Raw genomic sequence first — 24,439 nt, forward strand, 5'->3', positions numbered from 1 at the left:
TCCGCTCTCGTCAGCGGGCGCCCGGGTGGTTCTTGGCGGGTGTGGCAGGATGAGGCTGATTCGTGTGGCTCGCGAGGCTCGGCAACAGTGGCGGATATAGCAGGTCAGTGGGGTGTGGATGGTAACACTGCCGGGCTGGCACGCAGATGCATATGACGGGCCGCAGGCAGAGTGCTGCTGGTACATACACGGGCTTCACGACCCCTGCACACAGCTACAAGGGTGGATGCAGACTGGCGTATGTGGGGCTGGAGCAGTGCCACACATAACTAACAATGCCAAACACATGGAAACCAGAAAGTGTAGGGTTGACCGGGCCTGATGTTGGACTTCGTCTTGGGGATGTAGGGGATGGCCTGGGGCTCGGCGTCGGCGTCAGGCGCGGGCGCGGGCGCGGGCTGCGGGTCGCGGGGAACGACGGCGTCGACGTCGGGCGCGGAGGCGGGGGCGGCGTCGCGCACGACGACGGAGTCGGCCTGGATCGGCGCAGCAGTGGCCACGGTGCCGACGACAAGGAGAGTGAGGTAGGCGAGCTTCATTTAGAGTATGAGATGAGCTGTGTAGGCTGCGACGAGACGTAAGATGGGCAAGACTATTATATGCCAAGCCGAGGGGTGAGCTCCACTGTGTTCTCCTTCTCGAAGCCCACAGCCCACCGCTGCCGGCAGAGCGGTGCACGGGTGTCGCCATGTTGCTGAAGGTGAAGGGGCGTGTGCCTCATTTCAAGGCGCCGGGACGCACTGTCACGAGGACATTGCGTTGAAGATGAGGGAGGGAGCAGGTTCTAGTTATGGTTGGTGCGCAGGTGAGGAGATGAGGCACCAAGGCGGTGCGCAATGCCGAGACGAACATCGATTGCCCACCATCTGAACGTCATCAGTGACCGTATTGGTTGGTTCTGCGATGAGTCATTCTTGGGCTAGCTCCCTGTTGCTGCTTCTTAGGGATGTGGGGTGGGATATGGTCGGCCGATGCTGGATGTTAGCCGAGGCGGAGATCATGGGTGACTCGGGCAGCTGGTGCCACACGCCGTTCGTATCGTAACTGGCGTCTGTACCATCGGCATTGACCGAGAGAAGGGCGCGCACAGGTGGTGGTGGTCTGGGCTCGGTATACTGGAATCTCAAACTGCAGACGGAATGTCTGTGTGAGTAACGTGCTTGGAGGTGGCATTGTCTCGTCGTCAGTCCACATCCGTGGCTCAAACTCTCACCACACTCTCAACGCCACCTGTCTATAATTGCATATGTAGGCTGACGCATTCCAAACTCAAGCATCAAGCAGCCGACTTGTGCGAGTCAAACCAGTTGTAATCCCACTCAGAACAGTCCATCAGCTCTGTGCTCCCCTGCATCTTCCCGGAAGTCCGGCAACGGTCGGTGCGCGGCGGGCCGCGCGTAAGGCGGAACGTGACAGCGTTGGCGGTGAACGCTCCGCCCTTGCCGTATGCGGCGCAGCGCTCCACGATCCAGCGGTATCCTTCGCCGCAGTACCATTCGTCCGCATAGCCGTCCCCCGGGCCGTAGGTGAGGAACCAGCCGTCGCCTACACCCACCGAGCCATGGAAGGAGGTGTGCGCGAAGCCGCCGTGGCAGAAGGCCGTGTACGCTTTCGTGAGGGCGTCGACGGAGAAGTTTCCCCGCGCTTTGGTGCAGTACGCTCCGTAGATGTTGTTGGAAAGCGGGCCTTCAGTGGTGGGCGCTGCAACCCAGGTGTCCGGAACGACGGGGACCAGCAATGGCACATGCGATGCCGTCGAGGCTGGGGTGTTGGTTTGGGCGGCGGCTTGGCCGAGGGCCGCAACGAGCAGAGTGAGGAGTGGGAGAGGCGTGAAGGCGACCATTGTGCTCAGCTTTGCGGGGATGTTGGGTTTGGTGTGCTCTGCTCCCCCATCAGCAGTAGCAGCCTTTTATACAGCATCTAGCACCGTGACGTCGTCGACACCACCGCATGCACGCACGCGTCCCGGTGCCAGATCCACTTCACGACAACCTTGTTCGCAGAGCATCTTGCTCAACGCGGCAAGTAAGCGCCTATACAAGCGCTGGAATCACACGTTGGCTGGGCGGGACGTAAGGTCCAAAGGCGCGTTTCACCCTTGGGACGCAATGTCAGTGTCAGTGGCAGGCAGGCTGGGTCGTGCCTTGTCGTCAGGCGCGACCCAGTAATGGCTGTCATGGGTCGTTTTGTCGGCGCTCCCTGACGCGAGTGGTCTTGCAAAGCGCGAGCATATGTGCAGACTCGTATGCAGCCCTTGTGAAACGGGCTGTGACCTGACGTGAGTGAGGGGCCGAACGAAACTCGGGACTGTGGCAGTCGCACCCGTGCGGTTGCCGATCCGCCACAGCGGCCGAGCGGGCACTCGCCCCACACCCCCCCCCACACACAAAAGGAGACCGACCCTACCCCCCGAACCCGTCGCCTGACCCCTCAGGACCGGATTCTGTGCGGTTCGAACCGCGTACCTATGGCCCAAGACCACTGGATTTAGCCGCCCGCCTAGTGGCGGGTGGTGTTGGAGGGGGGTGAGGGAAGTGTATGAGCACACCGGCCACGGCCTCGTGCTTGAGACGGCCGCGTCCGTGTTGTTTGCACCAGGGCTCCACAGCCTTCTGAGTTGGGGGGGCGGGACGACGTGCACTAGCCTGTGATTGACCGGATCGAGTGTGGCAGCATGCGAGCAGACCCCCACGTTGTGGCGTCGAGCGGGGAAGCAACGGCACACACGCACGCTCGCCACCTCATCCCACACCGCAACACAGCACCGTCCAACACCTTACATCCGTCGGCCTGTACAAACTCCTGCAGCACGCTACTTCTTACCAGCAGCCGCGGTACCAGCGGCAAGTACCAATGACGCCGCCGGGCCCAACAGGGATTCCGGCGACAGGGCGGGGGCCCCACCACGAGCCGAAGGGGCCGTAGTGGCGCTTGGCCTGAGCAACGGGCTCGGCCGCCTCGGGCTCGGGCTCGGCGTCGCGCGCGACGACGGGGATCTCGGCGGCCTCGGGGGCGGGGGCGGCGTCACGGGCCGCGAGGTCGTTGTTGTCCAGACGGGCGGGCTGGGCGGCGACGGCGGTCGCGGCGACGAGGGCGGTGGCGAGGATGGAGAACTTCATTGTTGTTGTGGCTTTGGGGTTTGTTATTGTGTTTGTTGTTTCGTTGTTGTTGTCGTTGGGATGAAGACGAACCACGGCGCTGCGAGCTGGTATTTATGCCTTCTCGGACGTGCTCTTGACATCGTGACTAAGGCGCAAAGTTCTCACACCTACGGTGGTTGCGAAGCGCAGTGCACGGCGTCGCGACGAGGGTTGCGGCGTAGCAGGTGGCAGCAAGAGTGCCACGGAAGCAACATGCCTCTCCCGAGAGTCACGAGTGGAGTGGAGCCATCTCAGTTGGTCGTGCAGACGTGCAGACACGCGCAGTGTGCCGTCCCGTCCCGGTTTCTTGGCACAAGTTGTTTTGGTTACCGAGGCGTCGGGGCGCTGACAACGCGAGTGTGGCGGCGCTCCAAGCCAGTCAGTCGAGCGAGTCTCGGCCTTGACATTGTGCATGCATTCACGCCGCATATCTCCGCAACCCTATACCCCGCGCAATGTTGTCCCCGCCAAGATTCTGCAGCATGGTTGTTGCCTGCCGACCGGGAAATGAAGGCACAATGCACCTCTCACGCGTGCGCAGCACGGAGCTGCTGCCGCCAGCAGTCGTCGCAGTGGACGCGGTGGTTACCAACCAACCAACCCACCGGCCCTTGATTCCTCATGAACCCACTCACGGTTCAGTGCCTACGGGTGGGCATGCTGGGCCTTGCCCGATCCCGGCGTGGCACTGAACCCAGACAGCTGAGTGACAACCCCGCTTGACGACGCGACGCACCTCGTAGCCATGTGTCGTTAGGCGCGCCGCGTGCCAGACGACGCGACACGTGTTTGGCGCGCGGCGGCGTGTAGCGACGCGCTACGAGGGCGGAACAACGCACAACAGAAGCGGCCTTGGCTCTCAGTGACCGCGGCGGCCGCCTAATACGAGTGGACAGTTGCACAATGCATAAACAGACGGGCGCGCGTGACTGGGGCGGAAATACGCCTCCAGTGAGAGCAAACATCGATATGTACAAATGTCGTCCTGTGAACAGGCCACGCCTCTACCACCACCCGCCGGGGTAGCAGTATCCCCCGGGACAAGTCGTCGGCAGCCGGTCGGGGCGGTACACGGGCGGGTTCCACGGGAGGTACGGGTATACCCAGCGCTTCTTGTCGTTGTTAGTGTTCGCGGCCGGAGGCTCGGGGGCGGCGTCGCGCGCGACCTGCGGGACGACGACGGCCTCGCCCTCCGGCGGGGTGGCGTCGCGCGCGGCGAGGTCGGCATTGTCGAGCTGGGCCGGGGCGGCGACGGCCATGGCGGCGGTGGCAAGGGTGGCGAGGACGGCGAACTTCATTGTTTCTGTGTTGACTTGATGGTTCGAGGTGGAGTTGGGGAGTTAGTAGTCTCTGTCATCGAGCCTCGTATTTGTACCATTCTCGAAGACTCACTGAACGAAGCTTCCATCGTGGAAGGCCCTCAATTCACACGACTGCAGTGCTACAGTAATCAGTCGTTGCGAGGCGCAACCCACGCCGTCGCGTGGAAGCTTCGCGACGAGGGAGGGAGTGAGGGAGCCCACTTAATGGCAACAAGACAGAAGCTTGAGAAGACTTAGCGTTGCTGCCGAGCCCGACAGGCACAGTCCGCGCGGGTTGTAAAGAGTCGTGTAGTGTTGGAAACCGGGGGTTGTGGCCACGACTTTGGACTGTGGGTGAGTGGTACACCATGGATACGTGGCACTCTTGTGTCTCAAGGACAACCGGTGCCACGAGGAAGGTGTGCCCTCACGTCTTCGCCGGGAATCAATCAGTGGGAGCAGCCACCGCGACGAGGGCCCAGCTCATCGCCAACGACACCTTGCATCAACTACATACCCCGCTACTCATGCAGCGACAGCCCCAGGTCGCGATGCACGCCCGTAACAGTAGAGTTGGTAAGCAGCGCGTACTGGCGTCAGCCCTGCCTGCCTCATGTTGCTACCCACCCGCCCAATGAGCGCCTGCGCGCCGTCCTTGATCTCGTTGTACGTGTGCAGGAGGCGGATGTGGTGCTGGACGATGGCGTCGGCGTCGGCATCGCTGCGGACGGCACGAGTTAGCGCCGGTCGTCCGACGGGAAGGGAAGAAGGGGCAACTTACCCCAGCTCGGACTTGAGGCGGGCCAGTTCGGCTTGGAGGGCTGCGACCTTTGGGTTGGGGTGGGGCGTTGGCTGCGCGGACTGGGCCGGTTCGGCGTCGGCCGTGGTGGCGCTCGGGGTGTTGGTGGTCGCGGGTGGCGCCGTCACCACTGCCTGCGGAGTAGTGGTGGGCGGAGTGGTCGGGGCCAAGAGCTCCGTCACGTCCTCTACGGCCGGGGCGACCACGAGCTCCGCCGTGCCAGGCGGGGAAGGCGGGGAAGGCACGCCGGCGGCGGCGGCCTCGGGGACGGCGACGACGGAGTTGGCGGTGATGTTGCCGTCCTCGGCGTTGAGCGTGTCGGGCTCGGTGGTTTCGGCGACGGGAGCAGGCGTATTGATGGTCGTCTCGGACATTGTGCTCGGCGTCGGTGATGATGTTGTTGACAACGGGGAAGACGACGAGGAAGGCGAGGAAGACAACGAAACCGCCCTGGGTCTGGGTGGTGGACCACCTCCACCACGCCGCCTCCACCACGCTCCTTCAGTCGCGTCACCTCACTCGATTCCACCATCATCCCCCCACTCGCCACCACCATCGGCGAGCAGCAATGTGCAACCCACCACAACCGGGGACGCCGGGGCCAAGTACGCCGCCAAGCGACACCCCGCCAGACTGGGAGAGCATCACGCTGCCAGCGGCACACATCCTCGCGCACCGTGAGTCCCCAGCTCCTGCTTCCCTTTCCTCCTTGCTCGATCATCGCTAACCCCCCGCCCCGCAGTGACCGACGCGCACTGCCACCCGACCGACCTGTCCCCTAGCACGGAGACATATGACGCCGTCCAGCTCGGCGGGCTCGCCGCGATGGCGGTGTGCGATGACCAAAGCGCTGTAGCGGCGCTCGGCGCCGCGAGGGGGTGGGCGGAGGGCGAGGTAGGCCCGGGCAAAGGGCGGGTCGTCGCCGCGTTCGGTGAGTGAGCTGGCGTTCCAGCGCATATCACCAGCTCACATCCCAGGCTACCACCCGTGGTTCTCGCACCGCTTCTCGCTGCACGACCCCGCGCCGCCAAAGGAGGAGCACTACCTCGAGGTCTTTGCGCCCAAGCCGGCCCTCGCGGCGCAGCTGGGCGACTTCCTCCCGCTGCTGCCGGAACCGGAGAGCTTCTCGGCCAGATTGGAGAGGATACGGTCCGACGTTGTTGCCGCGCGCGCTGCCGGCCGCCTCGCGATGGTCGGCGAGATCGGGCTCGACTCGGCCGCGCGCGTGCGGATCTGGCCGCGTACCCGCGACGAAAGCTCCGTCCTCACGCCGTTCCGCACGACGCTGGCCCACCAAACTGCGCTCGCGCGCGCGCAGCTCGCGCTTGCCGTCGAGCTCGGCGTGCCCGCGAGCGTGCACTGCGTCGCTGCCTCCGGCCCGACGCTGCGCCTGCTCGAGAGCGTGCGCGCCGCGGACGCGCGCTTCAGCCGGATCAACATCGACATGCACTCGTGCGGGGGGTGGAAGCCCGAGTTCTTGGCACAGGCGGCGCGCACGATGCCAAATCTGTACTTCAGCCCCAGCGTGCTGCTCACTGCGCGCAGTCCGGCGGGCGCGGCGGCCGTGCGCGCTATCCCGAGGGATCGCGTGCTGGTCGAGAGCGACCTGCATGACGTGGCACAGAGCACGCGCCTCGTCTGGGCGTCGGTGTTGTGGGTCGCAGCGTGCCGCGGCTGGCGGGTCGAGAGTGCCGAGCAGTGGGAAGGGGTCGAGGAGGAGGACGACGAGTTTGACGAGAAGGGCCGCCTTGTTGAGCGCGCCGAGGGGGAGGTCTGGGCTGTGCGCACTATTGAGCGTAACTGGGCGAGGTTCATGGGGCTGATATAGGCGCGAGCGGGAGGGTTATAGACATGGCATAATGGCATACTCGGACACGTTGCATCTCGTCACATTGTTCTGGGGCATCTCTGTACAACCAACTGCTCGTGCTCGGTTCCTAGGCATACTTTGCCACATCCGCACCGTCCGGCCCGACCGGATCGCTCGACGCAGCGAGGTTGCACTGGTGAAACATGCGGAGCTCGTCGGGGCGGAAGGCGCCAGTGACGCTGTGGATGACGCCGCGGTTGTGGAAGAGGACGAGATCGCCTTCGCGCCAGTCGGCCGCGAAGAGGTACTGCGAGCAAGCGTCAGCGAGCGAGCAGCGACGGAGCACGCAGGGGTGAGCGTTCATCCCCTCCACGCAAACTCACCTTGGGCGAGATTCCAGGCCGCTGAACACGCGTCAAGAGCTCCCGAACCTCCTTAAGATCCCCCACTTCCCCGCCATCGGGGTAGAGCGCGCCGTCCCTACTCGCGCCTTCCGGCAACGGCGCGATCGTGAGGCTCTTGGCCGCACAGGGATGGACCTGGAGGTGCAGGGCCCCCGTGACCGGGTTCTTCCAGCACATGGGCAGGTGCTTGACCTGCGCTTCGTCAAACTCTGGCAGCTCGTCCAGGCTCAGCTCGAGCCCCTCGTCCTCGATCCCCAGGCCGGTGGGGAGGGCGTGCGCCTTGCTCATCCACACGTAGGGGTGGGGCGCGTAGTTTACTGTCGTGCGGACTGCGAGGGACTTGAGGGGTGCGGGGAGGAGGTCGAACATTGTCTTTCCGGACGCGACTGCGCGAGCGGGCGAGCGAGCGTCAGCGAGCTGGCCGGGGGGACAAGAACCAGAAACAGAAGCAGAGCCGCGCACTCACACACGGTCGACCCCTTCGGCACCTCGACCTCGTCGCCACTCCCATCGTCATACCGCACAGTCTGCCACGGCCCCTGCGGGACCTTGACCGCCAACAACGACGTCACGCGGGGCGGCGAGAGCTTGTACAGCGCGGCGTCGATGTGCCAGCGGTAGAACCGTGTCGCGTTGGACGCGAGCTCTTCGGCCTCGCTGATGGGGTGTTTGTGGAACGTGCGGTGGTGGGGGTGTTTGAGCTGGGGCTGAGCGCGAGCGTCAGCGAGCGAGCGCTTTGGGTGGGCAGAGCAATCGAGCGACCGAGCTATCAGTGGCGACGTGCCGCCGTCCTCGACGACGAGCACCAGCCTCCTGCTCGCAGCCTGCGACTGCTCGCATACTCACACTATCCAACCCCTCATACACCCCCGGCACCTTGCCATTCCCAATCAACTGCACTTCGGGCTGGTGGGGGATGGTCTTGAGATCAGGATGCAGGATGCTCTTGGTATCCTTGCCCGTCTTGTTGTTCCCGTGGCCGTACGATGTGGCCGCGGGGTCGAATGCATGGGTTAGGGCGTACTGCTGTGCGGGGGTGATGGTCGTGTTGCGGAACAGGAGGACTTGATACTGCGGCGCGAGTGCGCGTCAGCGCACGAGCGGGCCGGGCAGGGGGCAGGTTGGTGGCGAGCGGGGTGGGGAGAAGGAAGCCAGGCCAGCGCTCGGTGACGACGGCGGGAACGAGAAGCAACGGCCGGCCAACCCACCTTGTACAAGCTCTCGATGATCTCGTCGTACTGCGCCTGGCTGACGCTCGCCGCGTCAAACCCGTGCACCTCGCGCCCAAAGTCGGTGAACGCGGCCGCGTCGGCCTGCGGGGACGGCGGGATGGGCGTGTAGGTGTAGGCTGGGGCGGTCGCTGTGGCCGTCATGGTTGCGGTGGTGGTCATGTGCGCGGTGTTGCTGGTACACTGGTGGAGAGATAAGAACGTGGCCAAGCCGCCGTCGCGTCGCACGCCGTTGAAGAGAGAGTTGTTTAGTCTCCCACTGGGGGCGGTGCACACTCGCTGCATATATACTCGTCCAGTGTCTATCGCCCCATCGCCCCATGTCCCATGTCTTATCTCACATGATCACATGCCCCCCCCCCCCCGTCGTCGTCGTCGCTCCGTGTCCGATCGCCTCGGAGTAGGCAAGCCTGGGCCGCCACGGACAGCCTCCACACCCGACGACATCGGGCAAGGGGGCGGATAACCGGGGGGATGTGTTATCGGGGGAGCGCGCACCAAGGGGGACAACTAGGCGCGCAAAGACAAAAGGCGCACTACCACGTGACATTGCACGCCTATTCCGTGGGGCTCGTTATCACAGTTATCTCTCGCCCCTCTGCCACTTGTCCCTCCTATTCGCCCATACGTTGTGCCAAGCCGCCCCAGTCAAATTCAGGCGCGTGCACATCAAAGCGCTGCGCAGCGAGCCCCCGCACCACCCGGGTTTGGCGGAGAGCTGGCAGCTCAACGGACGATCAGAGGCAGGGGTTGGTTTGGTGTTGGAGGTGGCAGAAAATCTTGTTCTCGCGCTCATGGGAGCGGGCATAGTCGCAAGTCCGTGGGACACCTTGAAGCAGGCGAAGGGGCTCGGCGGTCTGCGAGCAGCTCGAGTCGGCGCACGAGCGATACATATGCCTCGTAAGCCTGCGAAAGGGGGTGGGAGGACTTGTTCCGGCCACCCATCAGACGATCAGCTGGGGTGGCAGCAGCGGCCTTCCGAGCTCCCGACAACGCTGCCAAAATCTCCGAGCTGCGCCGTCGCACCAGCGCACCCGTCAGCAGCGCTGATCAAGAGACAGGGGGAGGTTGGACAAGAAATAGCCCGCCACGCCACGCCCCGGCTATCGACGCTGTCTCGACCTCGCACCACCCAGGGCCCAGCAGCCAGCCACGGCCCAACTCGGCACGCGCCGAGCCCGCGCCGCAACGAGGTCCGCACAACCTCGGGACATGGGCCGGGCGTGGTGAGTCACGGTGTCGTGAGGTTGTGGTTGCTCGTTCTTTACCCATGAGGCCCGAGTGTGCGTGCGTGCGCGCCAGTGCAGAGCCAGTACCGCCATGATGACCTCGTCACGCCGATCAAAGCAAACTCTCTGCGCGCCAAGACCCCCTCGTCGCGCGTCGCCATTTGTCGCTCCGTACACGTGTTCGCATGCAGCAAGCTCGGGCCTGCCATTAATCGTTCATCATGTCATAAGTGCGTTGCGTCCCTGTCCAGAGAGGAAGTTCGGGACGAAATGGCCGAGAGCCGGCAGGTTGGGCTCGGGCTCGGGATAAATTTGCTCAACCAGAAGGAGGGGACAACAGCTCGCTACGCTTGTTTGATTACTTGGCCGGCGGATGGCGTTGCTCCGAAGCGAGATGCAGAGCGAGCGAGGGTGTGCACCTGCGTGCGGTTACCGGCGGCAGTTGATCTGCTCGTCTGGTCGTGTGACGAGGTTCCATGGGGCATGGGGCAGCAGGTGTAGCACATGGCCGCGTGAGACATGCCCCGCCCGAGGAGCGAGCGGCAAGGCCCGAGAGAGAGGGCATGTCGCCATCGGCGGCGTCCATCCTAGCTGCGGCGGCGCGCATTCCTTGCTCAATTGCTCGCGCGACCACACGACCAGCAGCGACCCCGAGCCCCGAGGCACCCGCCGGCCGGCCGGCACAGCAGAGGTAGGTACTAACCGCTAAACCTGGTCGTGTGAGCACATGCCCGCGTCGTCGATGGGGCTGTTGGTGGGCGACTACTAGTACTCGCTGCTGCCTGCTCCACATGTACATCCCCAGGCGCCAGCCAGATCTGGGCTATTTACGGTTTTGGATCGATGAGTTTCAGGGGCCGGCGGCGGGCCGACAAGTGGTGCGGTGGTGCGGGCAGCTGGCAGGCAGGCTTCGGCGACTGCGCCGGCGGCGTGCGGAGACGAGGCGAGGCGCGGACGGCTCCCAGAGTCCCTCGGCGATGCGGGGCGCGCTCTCTGTCTCTCTCTCTCTCGCGGCGGTGCCGCCCGCCCGAGGGCCGAAAGGCCGAGGGTGGTACCCGTGGTGGTCGTGGGCGGCGGTGGCAGGCAAGTGCAGCTGGTGGCACCGGCCATGGCGGGCGCCACGGCTTGGCGCGAGCTTCATCTACCTCGACGGCACGGCCCTGGTGAGGAACAGGGGCCCGAGGTTCCGTACTGCTGGTTGTGCGTGAGGCAGTGTAGCGTACGCGACGACCGCGTTGGTGGCATGCAGGCTACGTACGGATCTTGTCGGCAGCGACACGAGCAGGGTGAACTTGGGGCTTACGCCACAGCGTCAGTCAGTGAGGGCTCTCGGGCGCCGTTGAGCATGAGCATGAGGACAAGGTTGTACCTCGCCCTGTGCAGTGCCATTGTATGCATGCGTGCTGCAGGCTGCGGTTAGCTCGTCGTCGTTGTTTTGGCTGGCAGTTCTCGGTAGGTTTATGGTGGTCGCCGACGGAAGCAAATTTCCGAGGGGGAACGCGACGCACGTGTGGCGTGTGTCGACGAACGAGACGCGAGCCGGGGCAACAAGACATGCATTCCCAAGGGACAGGGGCCAGACAGGCAGCAGCCAGAGACGCTGGCCAGCCAGGCCAGGCAGGATGTAGCGAGCACGGAGACTGGCTGGTCGGGTATGCATGCGCCAACCCGCCGCGAGACGGCGGCTCTGTCGGCAAGCGGGTCGACCAGGCCAGGCAGCGACGCGGCGGCGGGCAGAGCGGTACCCAGGCCAGGTCGCCAGCCAGGCCAGCAGCACCCAGCCAGGCAGGCTTAATACATTCAGCCGCGCATTCTTCTAGCAATTCTGCGTCTTGCAGCAGCAGCAGCCGCACACGACCACGACCACGACGGCCTGCGTCAAGCAAGCATCTCTCTCTCGACATTACTGCCAGCACCAGACAGAAAAAAGTCACAAGAGTAAAATAGAGTCGTAGTGTGTGTTTAGGCCGGAATCAACTCGCCGCGAGCTCCGCCGCCGCCGTCACCACCACCAGTCGCCAGTCGCCGCTGCCCCACCCCCACCACCACTTCTCATCCCACCCATCGCATCTCTTGTTCGCTTGGCAAAGCAGCAACAACGCAACACCAACAGTCAAGCAAACGTTCTCTTCACGTCCCACTACATCGCGCACACGTACAAGGCGACTTGTAGCGTACACCCCAAACGCGCCAGCAGCAGCGCTCGCTGGCGATTACGCCGACACCCATTTCCACCTACCCCACCCCATCACACTTATCTCCACACGCAACCCCTTCCTTCCCAGCCCACCTGACAACACGGCGCGATGAAGGTAAGCTGCTCATGCATCACACACTATGCACACGCACTGACCACTCCAGTTCGGCAAGAGCATCGTTGCATCCCAGGTGCCAGGATGGGCAGACTACTACCTAAACTACAAGGTGAGCCCACCCGCCCAACACGTGCGACAGCGACCGAGACGAGGACGAGGCCGCGACGGCGACGTCCGGCCGACGACTCCCGACCGTGCCCGGTCGGTCGTCAGTCCACGGCCCGTATCGCACGCACCACTGCGACACAGAGCTCACACACCACAGGCGCTCAAGAAGATCATCAACTCGCTCGCGGCCGGCCGGCCGGCGTCCGAGGCCGCGCTCCTCTCGCGCGGCGGCCGCCCGTCCAAGCGCCGCCTGTCGGACGCCCTCCCGAGCGACACGAGCGCGCCCTTCTCCCCTGCGCCGAGCGACACGGCGACGCCAGTATTCGCGCCCGCCGCCGAGCCCCCGTCGACAGATGTCGGCGACCTCGAGCCCCTCCCGCCAGAGGCCGAGGCGCCGGCCCCGGGCGGCTCGCGTAATCTCCTCTCGGGGGGCGCGGGGGCCAACGGCGCCGCCGATAGAGGCGAGAGCTTCAAGGCCCACCGCGACGTCTTCTTCTTCACCCTGCAGAGAGAGTTGGAGAAGGTGAGTTTGGTGTGGAGAAGAGTGGAGCGGGTGGGGTGGGTGGGGTGACGTGAGGCTGGCGCCGCGGCGCGCAATGGCGCGTGCTAGAACGATTCACTCAACGGCCAGAGTGCGATCTCACCTGCCATCGCGCGCTGGCCACGACACATACCCTACCCCGCGCCATCTTTGTTATGCCTGCTTGTCGCCGCCCCTAACACCCGCAGATCAACGCCTTCTACCTCATCAAGGAGAGGGATCTCCGACTACGCCTCCTCACCCTTCTATCAAACCGGAAACGCCTTCTTCGCACCCAGCGCGAGCTTGTTGCCGACGGCCACGATATTGGCGAGGAGGGCGGCAAGCGCAGCGCCGAGTGGGCGAGTCTGGAGGAGGGATGGAGATTATTCGAGCGCGACCTCGGCAAGCTCCAAGGCTTCATCGAGATCAACGCTACTGGATTCCGCAAGATCTTAAAAAAGTGGGACAAGAGGAGTAAGAGCAACACCAAGGAGCTCTACATCGAGCGCCAGGTCGAGGTCCAGCCGTGCTTCAACCGCGAGTTCATCGCCAAGCTCTCCGACATTGTCGCTGCCAACCTGCTCGACATTGAGAATGGCTCGGACCACCTCACGGCTTCCTTCTTCGCCGCCGAGCTCCCCGAGGCTGTGGGCGACGATGGGCTCGCCTTTGACAGGTCGGACAACGAGTCGGACCCTGGAGAGGTTCTCGCCAGCGACGCCCTGTTCGACCTCGAGGTCAACCTCCCCAAGACGATCGAGGCCGGCCGCGACGCGTTCGCGCGCTGGGTCAAGCACACGCGCAAGGTCCTCAACAAGGACAAGCGCGGCGAGGGCCGTGCCATGCGCGTCCTCTGGCGCGCAGCGCTCACCGCCCCTGACGACTACCTCGACCTCCTCTTCAACCCCAACCTAGACTTCAACTTTGTGGACAAGATCAACGACCGCACGCCGCTCCACCAGGCCGCTATCGCCGGCTCGCTCCGTCTCGTCGAGTTGTGTATCGCCAACTCACCCGAGCTCATCGAGCGCCAGGATGCCTACGCGCGTCGCCCGCTCCACTACGCTTCGATGCACGGCCACCCGTCCATCGTGTCCCTGCTCCTCTCATCCCACGCAGACCCCTCGGCCACGGACCAGGATGGCTACACACCGCTCATGCACGCCATCACCCAGGGCCACCTCGAGGTTGTCCGCATCTTTGTCCAATCAGGCGAGCCCGTCAACCTCGAGCCTACCGCCATCTCCACCGACCTCATCCCTCTTTCACTTGCATGCCAGTACGGCCACGTCGAGGTCGCTAGACTACTGCTCGAGCGCGGCGCAAAGGTCAGGCCCAACTCGGAAGGTCTCTTCCCCATGCACTTTGCCGCCAAGGCTGGTCACGAGGCTATCTGCAGACTACTTGTCGAGGCCGGTGGACCCGACGGCGGCGGCAAGGACAAGCAGGACAAGTACAACATGTGGACGCCGATTCACCACGCTGCCGTTGGTGGTCGCCAGGAGCACCTCGACTGCATCAAGGTCCTGGTTGCCGCTGGCTGCGACGTCAACGTTGTCGACGAGTACGGCAAGGCCCCCGGATGGTACGCTGCATGGTTTGGCCACGTCAAGCTCCTCAACTTTTTGATCGCGTCTGGCGCCAAGCTTGCCACCAAGGAGACCGAAATCCGTGGCATGGAGAACCTTGGTCTCGCTGCCGACCCTCAGATGGACGCCCTGTCGCCCGGCTCGGACATCGAGCTCGACCCTCCACTTGGCGACGACTTTGAGCTCATCCCGTCGCTCTCCCTCCCCCCTCCCATCATCCCTCTCCGTGTCTACGGCCACGAGTTCCTTGCCAAGCGCTGTCTCGTCCAGCTCTCCCTCGGCCACCCCTTCAAGCGCGGCCACGAGAAGACACCTCCAGTAAAGCTCTACTCGCGCAGCAGCCAGGACAACCTCCACCTGTGGTCGTCGCTGAAGCTGGTCATGACGTCCAAGTCGGACACCTCAGTTGTGCCTCACAGCGTCATCCTGCCTCTTGCCGACGAGCGCGAGGTCTTCTCGTTCCAGGTGCAGTCGTTGGACAAGTTCACCCTCGAGGTGTCTCTGTACCCTACCTTTGGCTCCAAGGTCATTGGTCGCGCCGTCATCCTCCCTTCCACGTTCCTCGGTATCCAGGACCACAAGGGTATCGTCGCACCTCTGCTCGACCACCACCTCAAGACTATCGGAGAGGTGGCCTTCGAGGTTAGCTGTATCCGGCCGTTCGAGGGCGCACAGCTCGAAATTGGTGGTCGTGTCGAGACGTACTGGAAGAGCAAGGTCACGCCATCAAACGCGACTCAGGATCACGCCCACCAGTTCCAGTCTCACCGTCCCATCGGCGTGACGGCTCAGTCGCCTGCTGTTCGCCCCTCCGCGGTTGTCGTCCCTTCGCAGGTCGAGCCGGCCCATGTCACGGCCAGCTCGCTTTCCGGTGACTACGTCCGCCTCATCGTGCAGGTTACAAAAGACGGTGTGCCTGTTGTCTACCCCGACTTCAAGCTCCCCGTTCCAGGCCTCGACATTGGCGTCTCTGATGTCACGTTCGCCCAGTTCGACGCCATGGCCAAGGACCGCGGCCTGACACTACCCACGAGCGCGACGGCGACGACCGCGCAGGAGTGGCGCACTGTCCTCGCCAAGTCGATGACCTCGGTTGAACGCATCCTCGCCCTTGTCCCCGCCGATGTCGGCATCAACCTGTGCCTCTTGTACACGCGCAAGTTTGACGCTCACGCTGTCGGTGTCGGCTCGTCGCTCGAGGTCAACGGCTTTGTCGACGCGGTGCTGCAGGTTGTCTACGACGCCGGCAAGCTGTCACCTGGCCGCAAGATTCTCTTCTCGTCGTTTGACCCGACTGTGTGCACGGCACTCAACTGGAAGCAGCCAAACTACGCCGTGTTCTTCGCGTCCTTCTGTGGCATTGACCGGAATCAAACAGCCGAGGGCGCCAAGCTCGTTTCTGGCCCACCCGACACGGAGCCAGACACAAGATGTCTGTCGGTGCGCGAGGCTGTCAACTTTGCAAAGGTCACCAACCTGCTCGGTGTTATTCTCGAGGCAACAACGCTCGCGGCTGTCCCGTCCCTGGTGGCAAGTGTCAAGGACGCAGGGCTGCTGCTGGCAGGCTTTGGTCAGGAGTCGGATTTGACCAAGTTGAGGCAAGGTGCAAGTGACGGCCGGACGGTGGACGCGTTCTGTAGCGATGGGTAAGTGCAAGAGGCGCCGAGCCGCGCGATAGCGTGGCGAGGCCAAACTCGAAGGCATAATGCTGACATTCCCAGAATCATGACGCTCGTTATATAGTAGAATCAACAAGGGACCCGGGGCTTGCTATGCATAGGATCACACTGTAGCGTGAGTGGAGGGGGGGTGAGGCGATGAGGGAGGAGCCCGGTGGATATGGTTCAACGACAACGACGTCGCTGTCGCGAAGTGGCCGGCGGCCTACCCCACCCTCGCCACGAACGGAGCCGCGAATAGCCCTCCTTTGCCACGACGTCGGTCTTGGCATCCTCGATTTAAGCTCGAGTCGCCATTGCTACCTACCCAACCCATTGTGGACAACTACAAACGCGTAACACGTGCACAAAGGCAAAGTCAAAATGGCGAAAGGGCACACAACTCTTCGAGCCGTTGTCGCATCTCGAGACTGACGCATTGTTGACAGACTGACAGAAGTATTCACTCGCGGCATGCGCCACACAAGGCAGTCGCCATCCCCCACAACGTCGCGTCCTTACCATTGTCCGCCGTTTCACCCACCGCCACGCAAGCAACGCACAGACGGTCCCGTAAAAACTGCCTTCGCTTCGTCCGAAAGCGGCAATGAAACGATGTGATGTCGACGCGCGGCGGGCATGTGGCGCGGGATACTTGTCTCGCTGTGCTGCCTATAAGTGTGGCCTCGTGAAGGGGCGAGTAGTGCCATCGACCCCCATCCGCACCCATCGCAACCACTACATGGTCCTCTCCAGCCTCCTCTTCTTCGCAGCGAGCGCCGCGGCCTCGCCCCTCGCGCAGCGCGGTCTCCCCCCCTCTGGCGTCGCGTAAGTCGCCCCCAACCCACAACTGCTCCCCGGCTCACGCGCGCAGCCAACGCGACGCGTCGTCCCACCCACCGCACCCACCCCACCCCGCCCGCCCGGCAAAGTGCACCACTAACCACGCCAGCGTGGCCAACTACGGCCCCGACCTCGCATACACGGTGCAGCTCAAGGTCGGCACGCCCGCGCAGACGCTCACGTTCCTCGTCGACACGGGCTCGGCCGACCTGTGGGTGCTGAGCTCGGCTGTGGCGTCGTCCACTGGCTCGTCGAGCGCGGGCTTCAACAGCGGCCACTCGAGCTCGTTCGCGCTCAACTCGGCCGCGGGCGCTTTCGACAACGTGTACGCGAGCGGCGAGGCGCAGGGGCAGTGGGCGAACGACGTGGTTTGTCTTGGCAGCCAGTGTGTGCGCCAGGCGTTTGGTGAGTGCGAGGAGGGGCGTGGAACGGGGAGGGAAGAAGGGGGAGAGGGAGAGAGCGCTCGCTAACGCCCGCTCGCCAGGCCTCATCAACAACCCCATCGGCTTCAGCTTCGCCGGTACGCCCATCGCCGGCATCCTCGGCCTCGACTTTGGCCAGCCGCTCGTCGCGCAGGCCCAGACGCCGCTGTGGCAGCAGCTGGCCGCCAACTGGGCCGACAAGCAGTTCGGCCTGGGGCTGTCGCGCGGCCCGACCGACTACTTTGCCGCGCCGTTCTCCACGCCCGGCAAGACGGGCTCGACGCTGACTCTGGGGTAAGCGCGTCGTCGTCGCCTTGTTGCGCGCTGACGATGCCCAGCGGCACCAACGCCGCCCTGTACACCGGCTCGATCAACTACATCCCCGTGCCCGCCACGACCGACTTCTGGCGCGTGCCCCTCGGCGGCGTGACTGTCGGCTCAGCGACCGTCGCGACGGGCGTGTACGGCTCGCCCTTGTGGGCCGCGTTCGACTCTGGCAGCGCCACGATCGCAGGCTACCCGTCGTCCGTGGCCGAGATCTACGGTGCGATTCCGGGCGCGTGGCTCTCGCCCCAGGGGTACGCGGTGCCGTGTGACGGCGTGTCGCCGGGCAGTACCGCCGGCGTGCCCGCCCTCGGCATCAGCTTCCAGCTCGGCGGACAGAGCTATGCGCTCGCCGACGCCGACGCGATCCAGTTCGCCGTCCCGAGCGCGTTCTTCGCGGGCCAGGGCGTCACCCCGCCTGGCAGCGCCAACCAGTGGTGCATCGGCTCCATCCAGCCATACTCGCCCTGGCCGGCAACCCTCCCGCCCGCGTTCATCCTCGGCACGCCGTTCCTCAAGAACTGGTACTCGGCGTACCGCTCCAGACCGCCCGCGATCGGCCTCGCCAAGTCGCGCTAAGTGGCGCTGCCGTGTGTCTGAGCAGAACAGAAGATGCCAAAACAATAGTAAAGTCGTGATTCTTGATGCAGCATTTTATATTCTAGTCGAGATGCGAGCCACACCTCGCCACGTGGCTGCACGTGGCATGCCCCGCCGGAAAAGCCGGGCCGGAGCACGATCGGGGATCCCACTGTGACGCATGTGACGATGGGCAGCCGCGTCGAGCGTAGTGAGATGGCGAGCACATCGCGCAGCATATAGCTTGATTAAGGCCGTCGTCCTTCTCGACATCACACTTCCCCTCCACACCCACACTCCCCACCCCCGCCCCCACAATGCCCGCCACACCCCCGCGCGTAGCCCTCATAACGGGCTGCTCCGAGCCGACGAGCCTCGGCGCGCACCTCGCCCTCGAGCTCAAGCGGCGCGGGTTTAGGGTGTTCGCGAGCGCGCGCAAGCTGTCGACGATGGACGCGCTCAAGGCCGAGGGTCTGGACGTGGGTCGCTGCTGGTCCACTTACGCATGCTAACGGCCCCCGCAGACGATCGAGCTCGACGTCGTCAGCGCCGACTCGATCGTGGCCGCGCTGGCGCATATCACGGCCGAGGCCGGCCGCCTCGACGTGCTCGTTAACAATGTGAGCGAGATGGCCTGGCAGAGGTCTCTAGGTGGTGCCCGCTGACCTAACCTCGCTAGGCAGGCATATCCGGCCTCGCGCCCCTCCTCGACACGGACATTGCGCGCATGAAGGCCCTGTACGACGTCAACGTCTTTGGCCCGCTGGCCATGGTGCAGGCGTTCGCGGGGCTGCTGTCGGCCGGCGCGAAGGAGGCCGGGCGGGACAGCGTCGTGATCAACGTCGGCAGCGGGTCCGTGAACGGCTTTCCGTGCCTCGGGGCATATGGGTCGTTCAAGGTGCGTGCTAGTGCGCACGAACAATCTGACGATGATGGTAGGCTGCGTTGCAGATCATGTCCGACGTGCTGCGGCGCGAGGTTAAGAGCCTGCACATTCGCGTGATCACGCTAGAGCTTTGTGCGTGCTTCCTTCCCCACCTCTTCGTCGGCCAGAAGGCTTGCTAACGCTCGCCTCTTGCCCAGACGGCGTGCAGACGGCCATGGCAGACGGCCACAAGACCTTCGACATCACCCGCGCGACCCTCTCAGGCTTCTACGACACGCCGACCGTCAAAGAAAAGGCCAACACACTCTTCTCGGAGCGCATGGCCAACAACCCCACCTCACCGCAGGTAGCCAAGCAGCTCGCGGACGCCATCCTCGCCTCCAGCCCGCCGCTCAAGATGTGGGCCGGGGGCGAGGCTCTGCCTGGGCGGTTCGTGATGCCTGCCCTGCCGGTTTGGGTTATGGACAGTATTGTCGCGCGCATGTTTGCCAAGATTCTGTGAGCGTGGAGTGCTGGGAGGAGGTGGGGAAGGGGTAATAATGCAATGTGCTGGCTTGTGAGAGTTTGCGACAGATGTTGGTGATGTGGCTCGCTGTTCTGACCCACGACCTCACCTATTGGGGTGATAGTTGGTCTGCACTTGCACTTACCTGCTGAACCGCTGAGTTGGGGAGGGACGTGGTGAGGCGGATGAAGTGCTCCCTGCCACACCATGCAACCAACCCAGCATGCCCACAACACAACCTACACGCCTCATCCTTCTTTGGGGTATCAAGACGTCACGTTCCCGCCCGATCCTCGCACACGCGTTCCGCAGAGGGGAATTGGCCATGTTGTGGCGGTCGATCAACAGTGTGTAGCACCGTGGCCCCGCCTGTCTGATTGGGCGAGAGCCACCTCCTTTCCGCCCCATCAGTTACTCACTATCAACCTTGCTTCGCGGGTAACAACGGCACGGCACAAACAACTGACAACTGAGCCTAGATCCACTCGCTACATAGGTGTGAGCGACCCGTCAGGCCGATCTGTCAGATCTCAAACTTTGCTCAAGCAAGGGAGAACTGTACAGAACTGGACATGTGGCTGTTCCCATCCCGCACGCCATCACGACTTTCGCTTCCGTGAGAACGTTCAAGTGACCTCACTATCAAGTCAAGCTCCACAGAGCCACCGGGACAGCCTCCACTGGGAGGAACAGGAAACGTGCCTCGCTCCTGGGGGAGCTGGTTGCCTGTCAGATGGGCACGGTACAAACACAGTCCTGACCATGTACAAACAGACTGCCGGGAGGTGTGCCACTTCTCAACAGGGGATGTGTTCCTCGTTGTTTGATCGGCGTGTACATATGTTGAGACGCACGAGCGCCACTCATCCGCACCCCCGCAGACCTCTACATAGGGGCTGCGTCGGAATCAACAACGGCGGGAGTCACTCACTCCCCCGTGCCTATGGCACAAGAAGCCGAGCTGGTCGCCATGCACTGCGCAAGCAAACAAGCTCACCCGGCTCCCGTCTTCCCATCTGCCTCTCTCGCATCCCATGGGTGGCAGGTGACATTCCAACCGAGCAACACTACGGCATGGGACTGGGGCACGGATTACTTCCGGCGGCATTGCATCCTCGATATCGCCCACCTGCTTGTTGAACCAAGCGTTTCACGTCATATCGCCCTTTTCCGCACCGTTACAATCTAAATCCAAATGGCAGGTCAGAGGGTTACGGCACGCTCGTCACCACAAACTGCCACTCTGGCTTTTGTGTTGCTGATTGACGACGGGCCACTCGAAGGTTGTTCCCTCCTTCATGCATCCGAGCATCCGCAGTGGGCAGGGGCATCCGCAGGTCGTGTAGAGGGGGGTCGTATCCGCAGGCATGTACCGCAGTAGGCATGTATCCGCAGCCAGCGACCGTCACCTGCCCCCCCCCCCGCGACCAGGCGACCTCACGACCAACCGTGCCTCACCAGTCGAATGTTCCGTGTTTGGCAGTTCCAGTGACGATTCCCGACCAGCCCAACCGCACCTCTGTGATGCAATGGGAGATTCGGGACGTGCCAAGACCTGCTGCATGGACATAAGCAGTCGACCTCGAGACGTTAATTGCTCTTGCCCACCGACTGGTATCGGCATGTGCCTACGGGACACTTCATCACATCATCGACGCCGCTGCTGGAGCTCCTCTTTGAATCATGAAACACTCCAACCCGTCACTCTAACCTTGAAACAAGGTACTTACCACACATGCCATCGTCCTCGCGACACCCGTGTTTCTGGCCACTGTCTGTGTGAGCTGGTTCATGTCGCTTTCAGCGAGTCGCAGCTTACGGTGCTCGGAATCGACTTCGAACCGACTTGGCGTTTCGCACGACGCTGTCGCTGAAACGGTATAAAAGACGCTCCTCGGAGCACGTCTCATCCTCACCGACAAAGCAAGCCCAACAACAACACAACAATGAAGTTCGCCTTTGTCGCTACCGCCCTCGTCGCCGCCTCGGCCGTGGCCGCCGCCCCCGCCCGCCTCGACAAGGTCGACCTCGTCGCCCGCGACGCTGACGCCGCCGTCGCCATCGACATCCCCGTCGTCGCCCGCGAGGCCGAGCCCGAGGCCGAGGTCGAGACCCTCGTCGACCGCGAGGCCGAGGCCGACAACGAGAAGCGCACCTGGTGGAAGCACAAGTGCAAGCACGGCAAGTGTGGCGGCTGGGGCTGGGGCTGGCCCTGGGGCGGTGGAGGTGGCGGTGTCGTCGTCGGCGGTGGTGGTGTCGTCGTCGGCGGCGGCGGTGTCGGCGTCGGCGGTGGATGCGGTGGCTGGTTCGGCCGCTGCGGCAAGTAATCATCGACCCCTCAAGCAAGCTGCCCCCGTAACGGACATTCTCGTCGTACCACGGACGTCCACACGACAACAACTTAATATTACGGTGGTAGCTGGGTGCCGGTTGTATGCAGAAGTGCTGGGAGTGTGGTGTGAGCGGGGGGTTCTGTGGTGGTGGCAGTCACTGCCACCCGCCTCTCGAAGCGGCCAGTGTGGAGCTCGCATCCCGGGGCATGCAATAGTCCCGATTCGTTGCTGGCTGGGCGCCTCTCGCCAAGAGAGCAACCGTCGAACGTGTGATTGGACATGACGCTGCCGGAATCCCGTTTTACGTCAATCGATAACGAAATGGAACAAGGTTAGGTGGTCAGTTGCCAAGCTCGTCAAAAGAGGCGTGGCGGCGTGGGTAGAGTTGAGGACAGAGCTGGACCGGGGCGAAGGTCCCGTGACCGCTAGACCTGGCGGCATGCCTCTGCTGAGAACCAGCATGCATGGCATGTACAATGAATGAATCGGCCGAAAGTGGCCGGATGTGATGTCGTCTAACGATTGGCGGAGGCCTGTGGAGCGTCGCGGCGTCGTGATGCGCGCCTCATGGCGAGCCAGGCTCCATCTTGACCAGACCCGCCTCCATCTTGATGCGCTTCAGCTCGCGCTTCTCGCGGTCGCCGGGCGTCTCGCCGCCGTTGAGGAACAACTCCTCGAGCAGGCGGTCAATGTCGGGCGTGACCGTGTACTGCTTGTGAATCTCGCCAAGGACGTTGGCCGACTTTGCCTTGGTGTCGACATGCACCAGCTGCTGCAAGAACGTGGTGGGGACACCTGCCGATACCTGCCAGTCAGCTCCGTTCTAATCCGCTCCAGCACTCACGTTCATGACAATGCCAGCGTCGCCCTCGCCAAAGACAAGCTTCACCTTGCCGCTCTTCATGACAACGAGCGTGCCTATCCTGCCCTCTGGCGGCGGGGCCGCAGCCGCGTCCTTCTTGCGAGCCTTGAGCGCAGCAGCCGTCGGCTTGACGTCGGGCTTTTCCTCGACCATGGCAACGTCGCCTGTTGCGTCGATTGGGCCGTGACGAACAAGCTTGGGCATCTGGCTTGGGAACTGGAAGAGGAACAGCTTGTCTTCGGGGTTGTCGCCGCCCTCCTTCTCCACAAAGTCGCCGTCGAGGTCGTCCTCCTCTTCCTCCTCCTCCGACTCGGACAGGTCGACAGCCTGAGCCTTGTTGAACTCGACATCCGTCTCTGGCGTCGATTCAGTGGTGCCAGAGACAAAGTTGCGAACAAGTCGGCCGTCAGCGTCGCGGTCTTGCTGAACGTCCGCGGGGAGCATCCGGTCGCCGACACGGACGAGGGGTGCGGGGACACCAGCGTTGGGGTCGAGCAGAGCCGCGTGGGACGCAGACGGCGACAGGGGCTCGGCCTTGACACGAACACCACCCATGTCGACGTCGTCGTCTGTGCGCGCACGCGACGCCGCCGTCTCAGTGCGGCGCCGCCTCTCGGCCTTGCGCGCCTTCTTGATCTCCTTCAGACGCGCCATCTTCTCCTCCTTAAGCTTGGCCTTGCCGCCGTCCAAATCACGGTCACGGTAAAGCGACGTCGGAGCGCTCTCGCTGAGGGCCGAAACTGCGTCAATGTCGATGACGCCGGGGCGCGAGCCATCCTCATTGTCCGAGTACACCTCGACGCTGGTCACGTCGCCCATGTGGCGAGCTGGCGGTGGGGGCGCAACGACGGCTCGGCGCGACGCACCGGGGCGTGTGCCGCCAAAGGGACCGGCGGCGATCGTTTGTGACGCCACCTGCTGGGGACGACCTCCGCGTCCCGGGCCCGCACCTCGTCCACGCCCGCGCGGCGCGCCCCGTCCTCGTGTCGATGGAGCCGGCGTGGGCTCGGCCTTGACCTCTGGCTCCCTGCCTTGTCAGCCCAGTGCGAGAGCAGCGACTCACTGAACCGTTCGCCTGATGGGCATCTTGGGCTTGAACTTCATCTTCGCCACGCCAGATGCCGCCGGCTCTCCCCCGCTCAGTGCCGGCATGTTCGCGCCGCTGTTGGGACCAGTGGGGGTCGCCGACCGCGACGCAGTGCTTGGGCCCGCAACTGCAGCAACGGCCACTGGTCGAGGTGCTGGTGGAGCAGAAGCCTCGGGAGCTGAGTCGACATGCATCGCGTCCGGGTCAGCCGCCGGTGCCCTCGCTCGAGAACGAGCAGGCGGGGCAGTCGAGGTCGATGGGCCAGCGGTGCCGTCAGCCTCGGCTGCAGCTGCAGCGACGAGCACTGGCTTTGAACGACGCGGACCTGGGTGCGCTGGTAGTCGGGGCTTGATGTCTCGTCCCGACATTGTTTTGATGGATAAGATGTGTTGAAGCGAGAGATGGATTGCACAAGTTGGCGCGTTCAAAATATCGCAGGCGTTGGATGATTCACAGTTGTGGGTGGAGGACGACCGTGGGAAATCTTTATCCC

At 63.7% G+C, this 24,439-nt stretch overlaps 12 protein-coding genes across 12 annotated transcripts; 5 read left to right on the plus strand and 7 right to left on the minus strand.

Annotated features, from left to right (window-relative positions):
* Window positions 1-269: 269 nt before the first annotated feature.
* On the minus strand, window positions 270-539 carry LOC62_02G003335 (uncharacterized protein; the record flags this gene model as incomplete). Its single annotated transcript, XM_062769868.1, has 1 exon — window positions 270-539. The coding sequence occupies one exon, from the start codon at window positions 537-539 to the stop codon at window positions 270-272; it is 270 nt and encodes an 89-aa protein (XP_062625852.1).
* Window positions 540-1,276: 737 nt separating this feature from the next.
* Window positions 1,277-1,843, minus strand: LOC62_02G003336 (uncharacterized protein; the record flags this gene model as incomplete). Its single annotated transcript, XM_062769869.1, has 1 exon — window positions 1,277-1,843. One exon carries the CDS (start codon window positions 1,841-1,843, stop codon window positions 1,277-1,279), a length of 567 nt encoding a protein of 188 aa, XP_062625853.1.
* A 622-nt stretch (window positions 1,844-2,465) lies between these two features.
* Window positions 2,466-3,119, minus strand: LOC62_02G003337 (uncharacterized protein; the record flags this gene model as incomplete). The annotated part of the gene is made up of 2 exons (XM_062769870.1): window positions 2,466-2,640; window positions 2,824-3,119. 2 exons carry the CDS (start codon window positions 3,117-3,119, stop codon window positions 2,466-2,468), a joined length of 471 nt encoding a protein of 156 aa, XP_062625854.1.
* Window positions 3,120-4,144: 1,025 nt separating this feature from the next.
* Window positions 4,145-4,548, minus strand: LOC62_02G003338 (uncharacterized protein; the record flags this gene model as incomplete). The annotated part of the gene is made up of 2 exons (XM_062769871.1): window positions 4,145-4,452; window positions 4,533-4,548. The coding sequence occupies 2 exons, from the start codon at window positions 4,546-4,548 to the stop codon at window positions 4,145-4,147; spliced, it is 324 nt and encodes a 107-aa protein (XP_062625855.1).
* Window positions 4,549-4,962: 414 nt separating this feature from the next.
* On the minus strand, window positions 4,963-5,614 carry swi5 (DNA repair protein SWI5; the record flags this gene model as incomplete). Its single annotated transcript, XM_062769872.1, has 3 exons — window positions 4,963-5,031; window positions 5,069-5,162; window positions 5,223-5,614. 3 exons carry the CDS (start codon window positions 5,612-5,614, stop codon window positions 4,963-4,965), a joined length of 555 nt encoding a protein of 184 aa, XP_062625856.1.
* A 142-nt stretch (window positions 5,615-5,756) lies between these two features.
* On the plus strand, window positions 5,757-7,068 carry scn1 (Cut9-interacting protein scn1; the record flags this gene model as incomplete). The annotated part of the gene is made up of 3 exons (XM_062769873.1): window positions 5,757-5,917; window positions 5,983-6,171; window positions 6,218-7,068. Exons 1-3 carry the CDS (start codon window positions 5,809-5,811, stop codon window positions 7,066-7,068), a joined length of 1,149 nt encoding a protein of 382 aa, XP_062625857.1. The 5' UTR covers window positions 5,757-5,808.
* A 35-nt stretch (window positions 7,069-7,103) lies between these two features.
* Window positions 7,104-8,945, minus strand: SPCC576.01c (Putative dioxygenasec). Its single transcript, XM_062769874.1, has 5 exons — window positions 8,663-8,945; window positions 8,301-8,525; window positions 7,921-8,161; window positions 7,434-7,840; window positions 7,104-7,357 (listed from the first exon to the last, which is right to left on the minus strand). The coding sequence occupies exons 1-5, from the start codon at window positions 8,843-8,845 to the stop codon at window positions 7,178-7,180; spliced, it is 1,236 nt and encodes a 411-aa protein (XP_062625858.1). The 5' UTR covers window positions 8,846-8,945; the 3' UTR covers window positions 7,104-7,177.
* A 2,805-nt stretch (window positions 8,946-11,750) lies between these two features.
* Window positions 11,751-16,239, plus strand: nuc-2 (Ankyrin repeat protein nuc-2). The gene is made up of 5 exons (XM_062769875.1): window positions 11,751-12,224; window positions 12,274-12,336; window positions 12,493-12,858; window positions 13,065-16,093; window positions 16,169-16,239. Exons 1-5 carry the CDS (start codon window positions 12,219-12,221, stop codon window positions 16,188-16,190), a joined length of 3,486 nt encoding a protein of 1,161 aa, XP_062625859.1. The 5' UTR covers window positions 11,751-12,218; the 3' UTR covers window positions 16,191-16,239.
* Window positions 16,240-16,847: 608 nt separating this feature from the next.
* On the plus strand, window positions 16,848-18,273 carry Ren1 (Renin; the record flags this gene model as incomplete). The annotated part of the gene is made up of 4 exons (XM_062769876.1): window positions 16,848-16,933; window positions 17,058-17,353; window positions 17,409-17,664; window positions 17,709-18,273. The coding sequence occupies 4 exons, from the start codon at window positions 16,848-16,850 to the stop codon at window positions 18,271-18,273; spliced, it is 1,203 nt and encodes a 400-aa protein (XP_062625860.1).
* Window positions 18,274-18,590: 317 nt separating this feature from the next.
* Window positions 18,591-19,661, plus strand: AYR1 (NADPH-dependent 1-acyldihydroxyacetone phosphate reductase; the record flags this gene model as incomplete). Its single annotated transcript, XM_062769877.1, has 5 exons — window positions 18,591-18,752; window positions 18,798-18,893; window positions 18,953-19,171; window positions 19,213-19,291; window positions 19,357-19,661. 5 exons carry the CDS (start codon window positions 18,591-18,593, stop codon window positions 19,659-19,661), a joined length of 861 nt encoding a protein of 286 aa, XP_062625861.1.
* Window positions 19,662-21,610: 1,949 nt separating this feature from the next.
* On the plus strand, window positions 21,611-21,991 carry LOC62_02G003345 (uncharacterized protein; the record flags this gene model as incomplete). Its single annotated transcript, XM_062769878.1, has 1 exon — window positions 21,611-21,991. One exon carries the CDS (start codon window positions 21,611-21,613, stop codon window positions 21,989-21,991), a length of 381 nt encoding a protein of 126 aa, XP_062625862.1.
* A 450-nt stretch (window positions 21,992-22,441) lies between these two features.
* Window positions 22,442-24,336, minus strand: POLR3D (DNA-directed RNA polymerase III subunit RPC4). The gene is made up of 3 exons (XM_062769879.1): window positions 23,923-24,336; window positions 22,842-23,886; window positions 22,442-22,802 (listed from the first exon to the last, which is right to left on the minus strand). The coding sequence occupies exons 1-3, from the start codon at window positions 24,312-24,314 to the stop codon at window positions 22,563-22,565; spliced, it is 1,677 nt and encodes a 558-aa protein (XP_062625863.1). The 5' UTR covers window positions 24,315-24,336; the 3' UTR covers window positions 22,442-22,562.
* Between the last annotated feature and the right edge of the window lie 103 nt (window positions 24,337-24,439).

Source organism: Vanrija pseudolonga, chromosome 2 (assembly GCF_020906515.1).
Source record: "Vanrija pseudolonga chromosome 2, complete sequence".
Lineage (NCBI taxonomy): Eukaryota > Fungi > Basidiomycota > Tremellomycetes > Trichosporonales > Trichosporonaceae > Vanrija > Vanrija pseudolonga.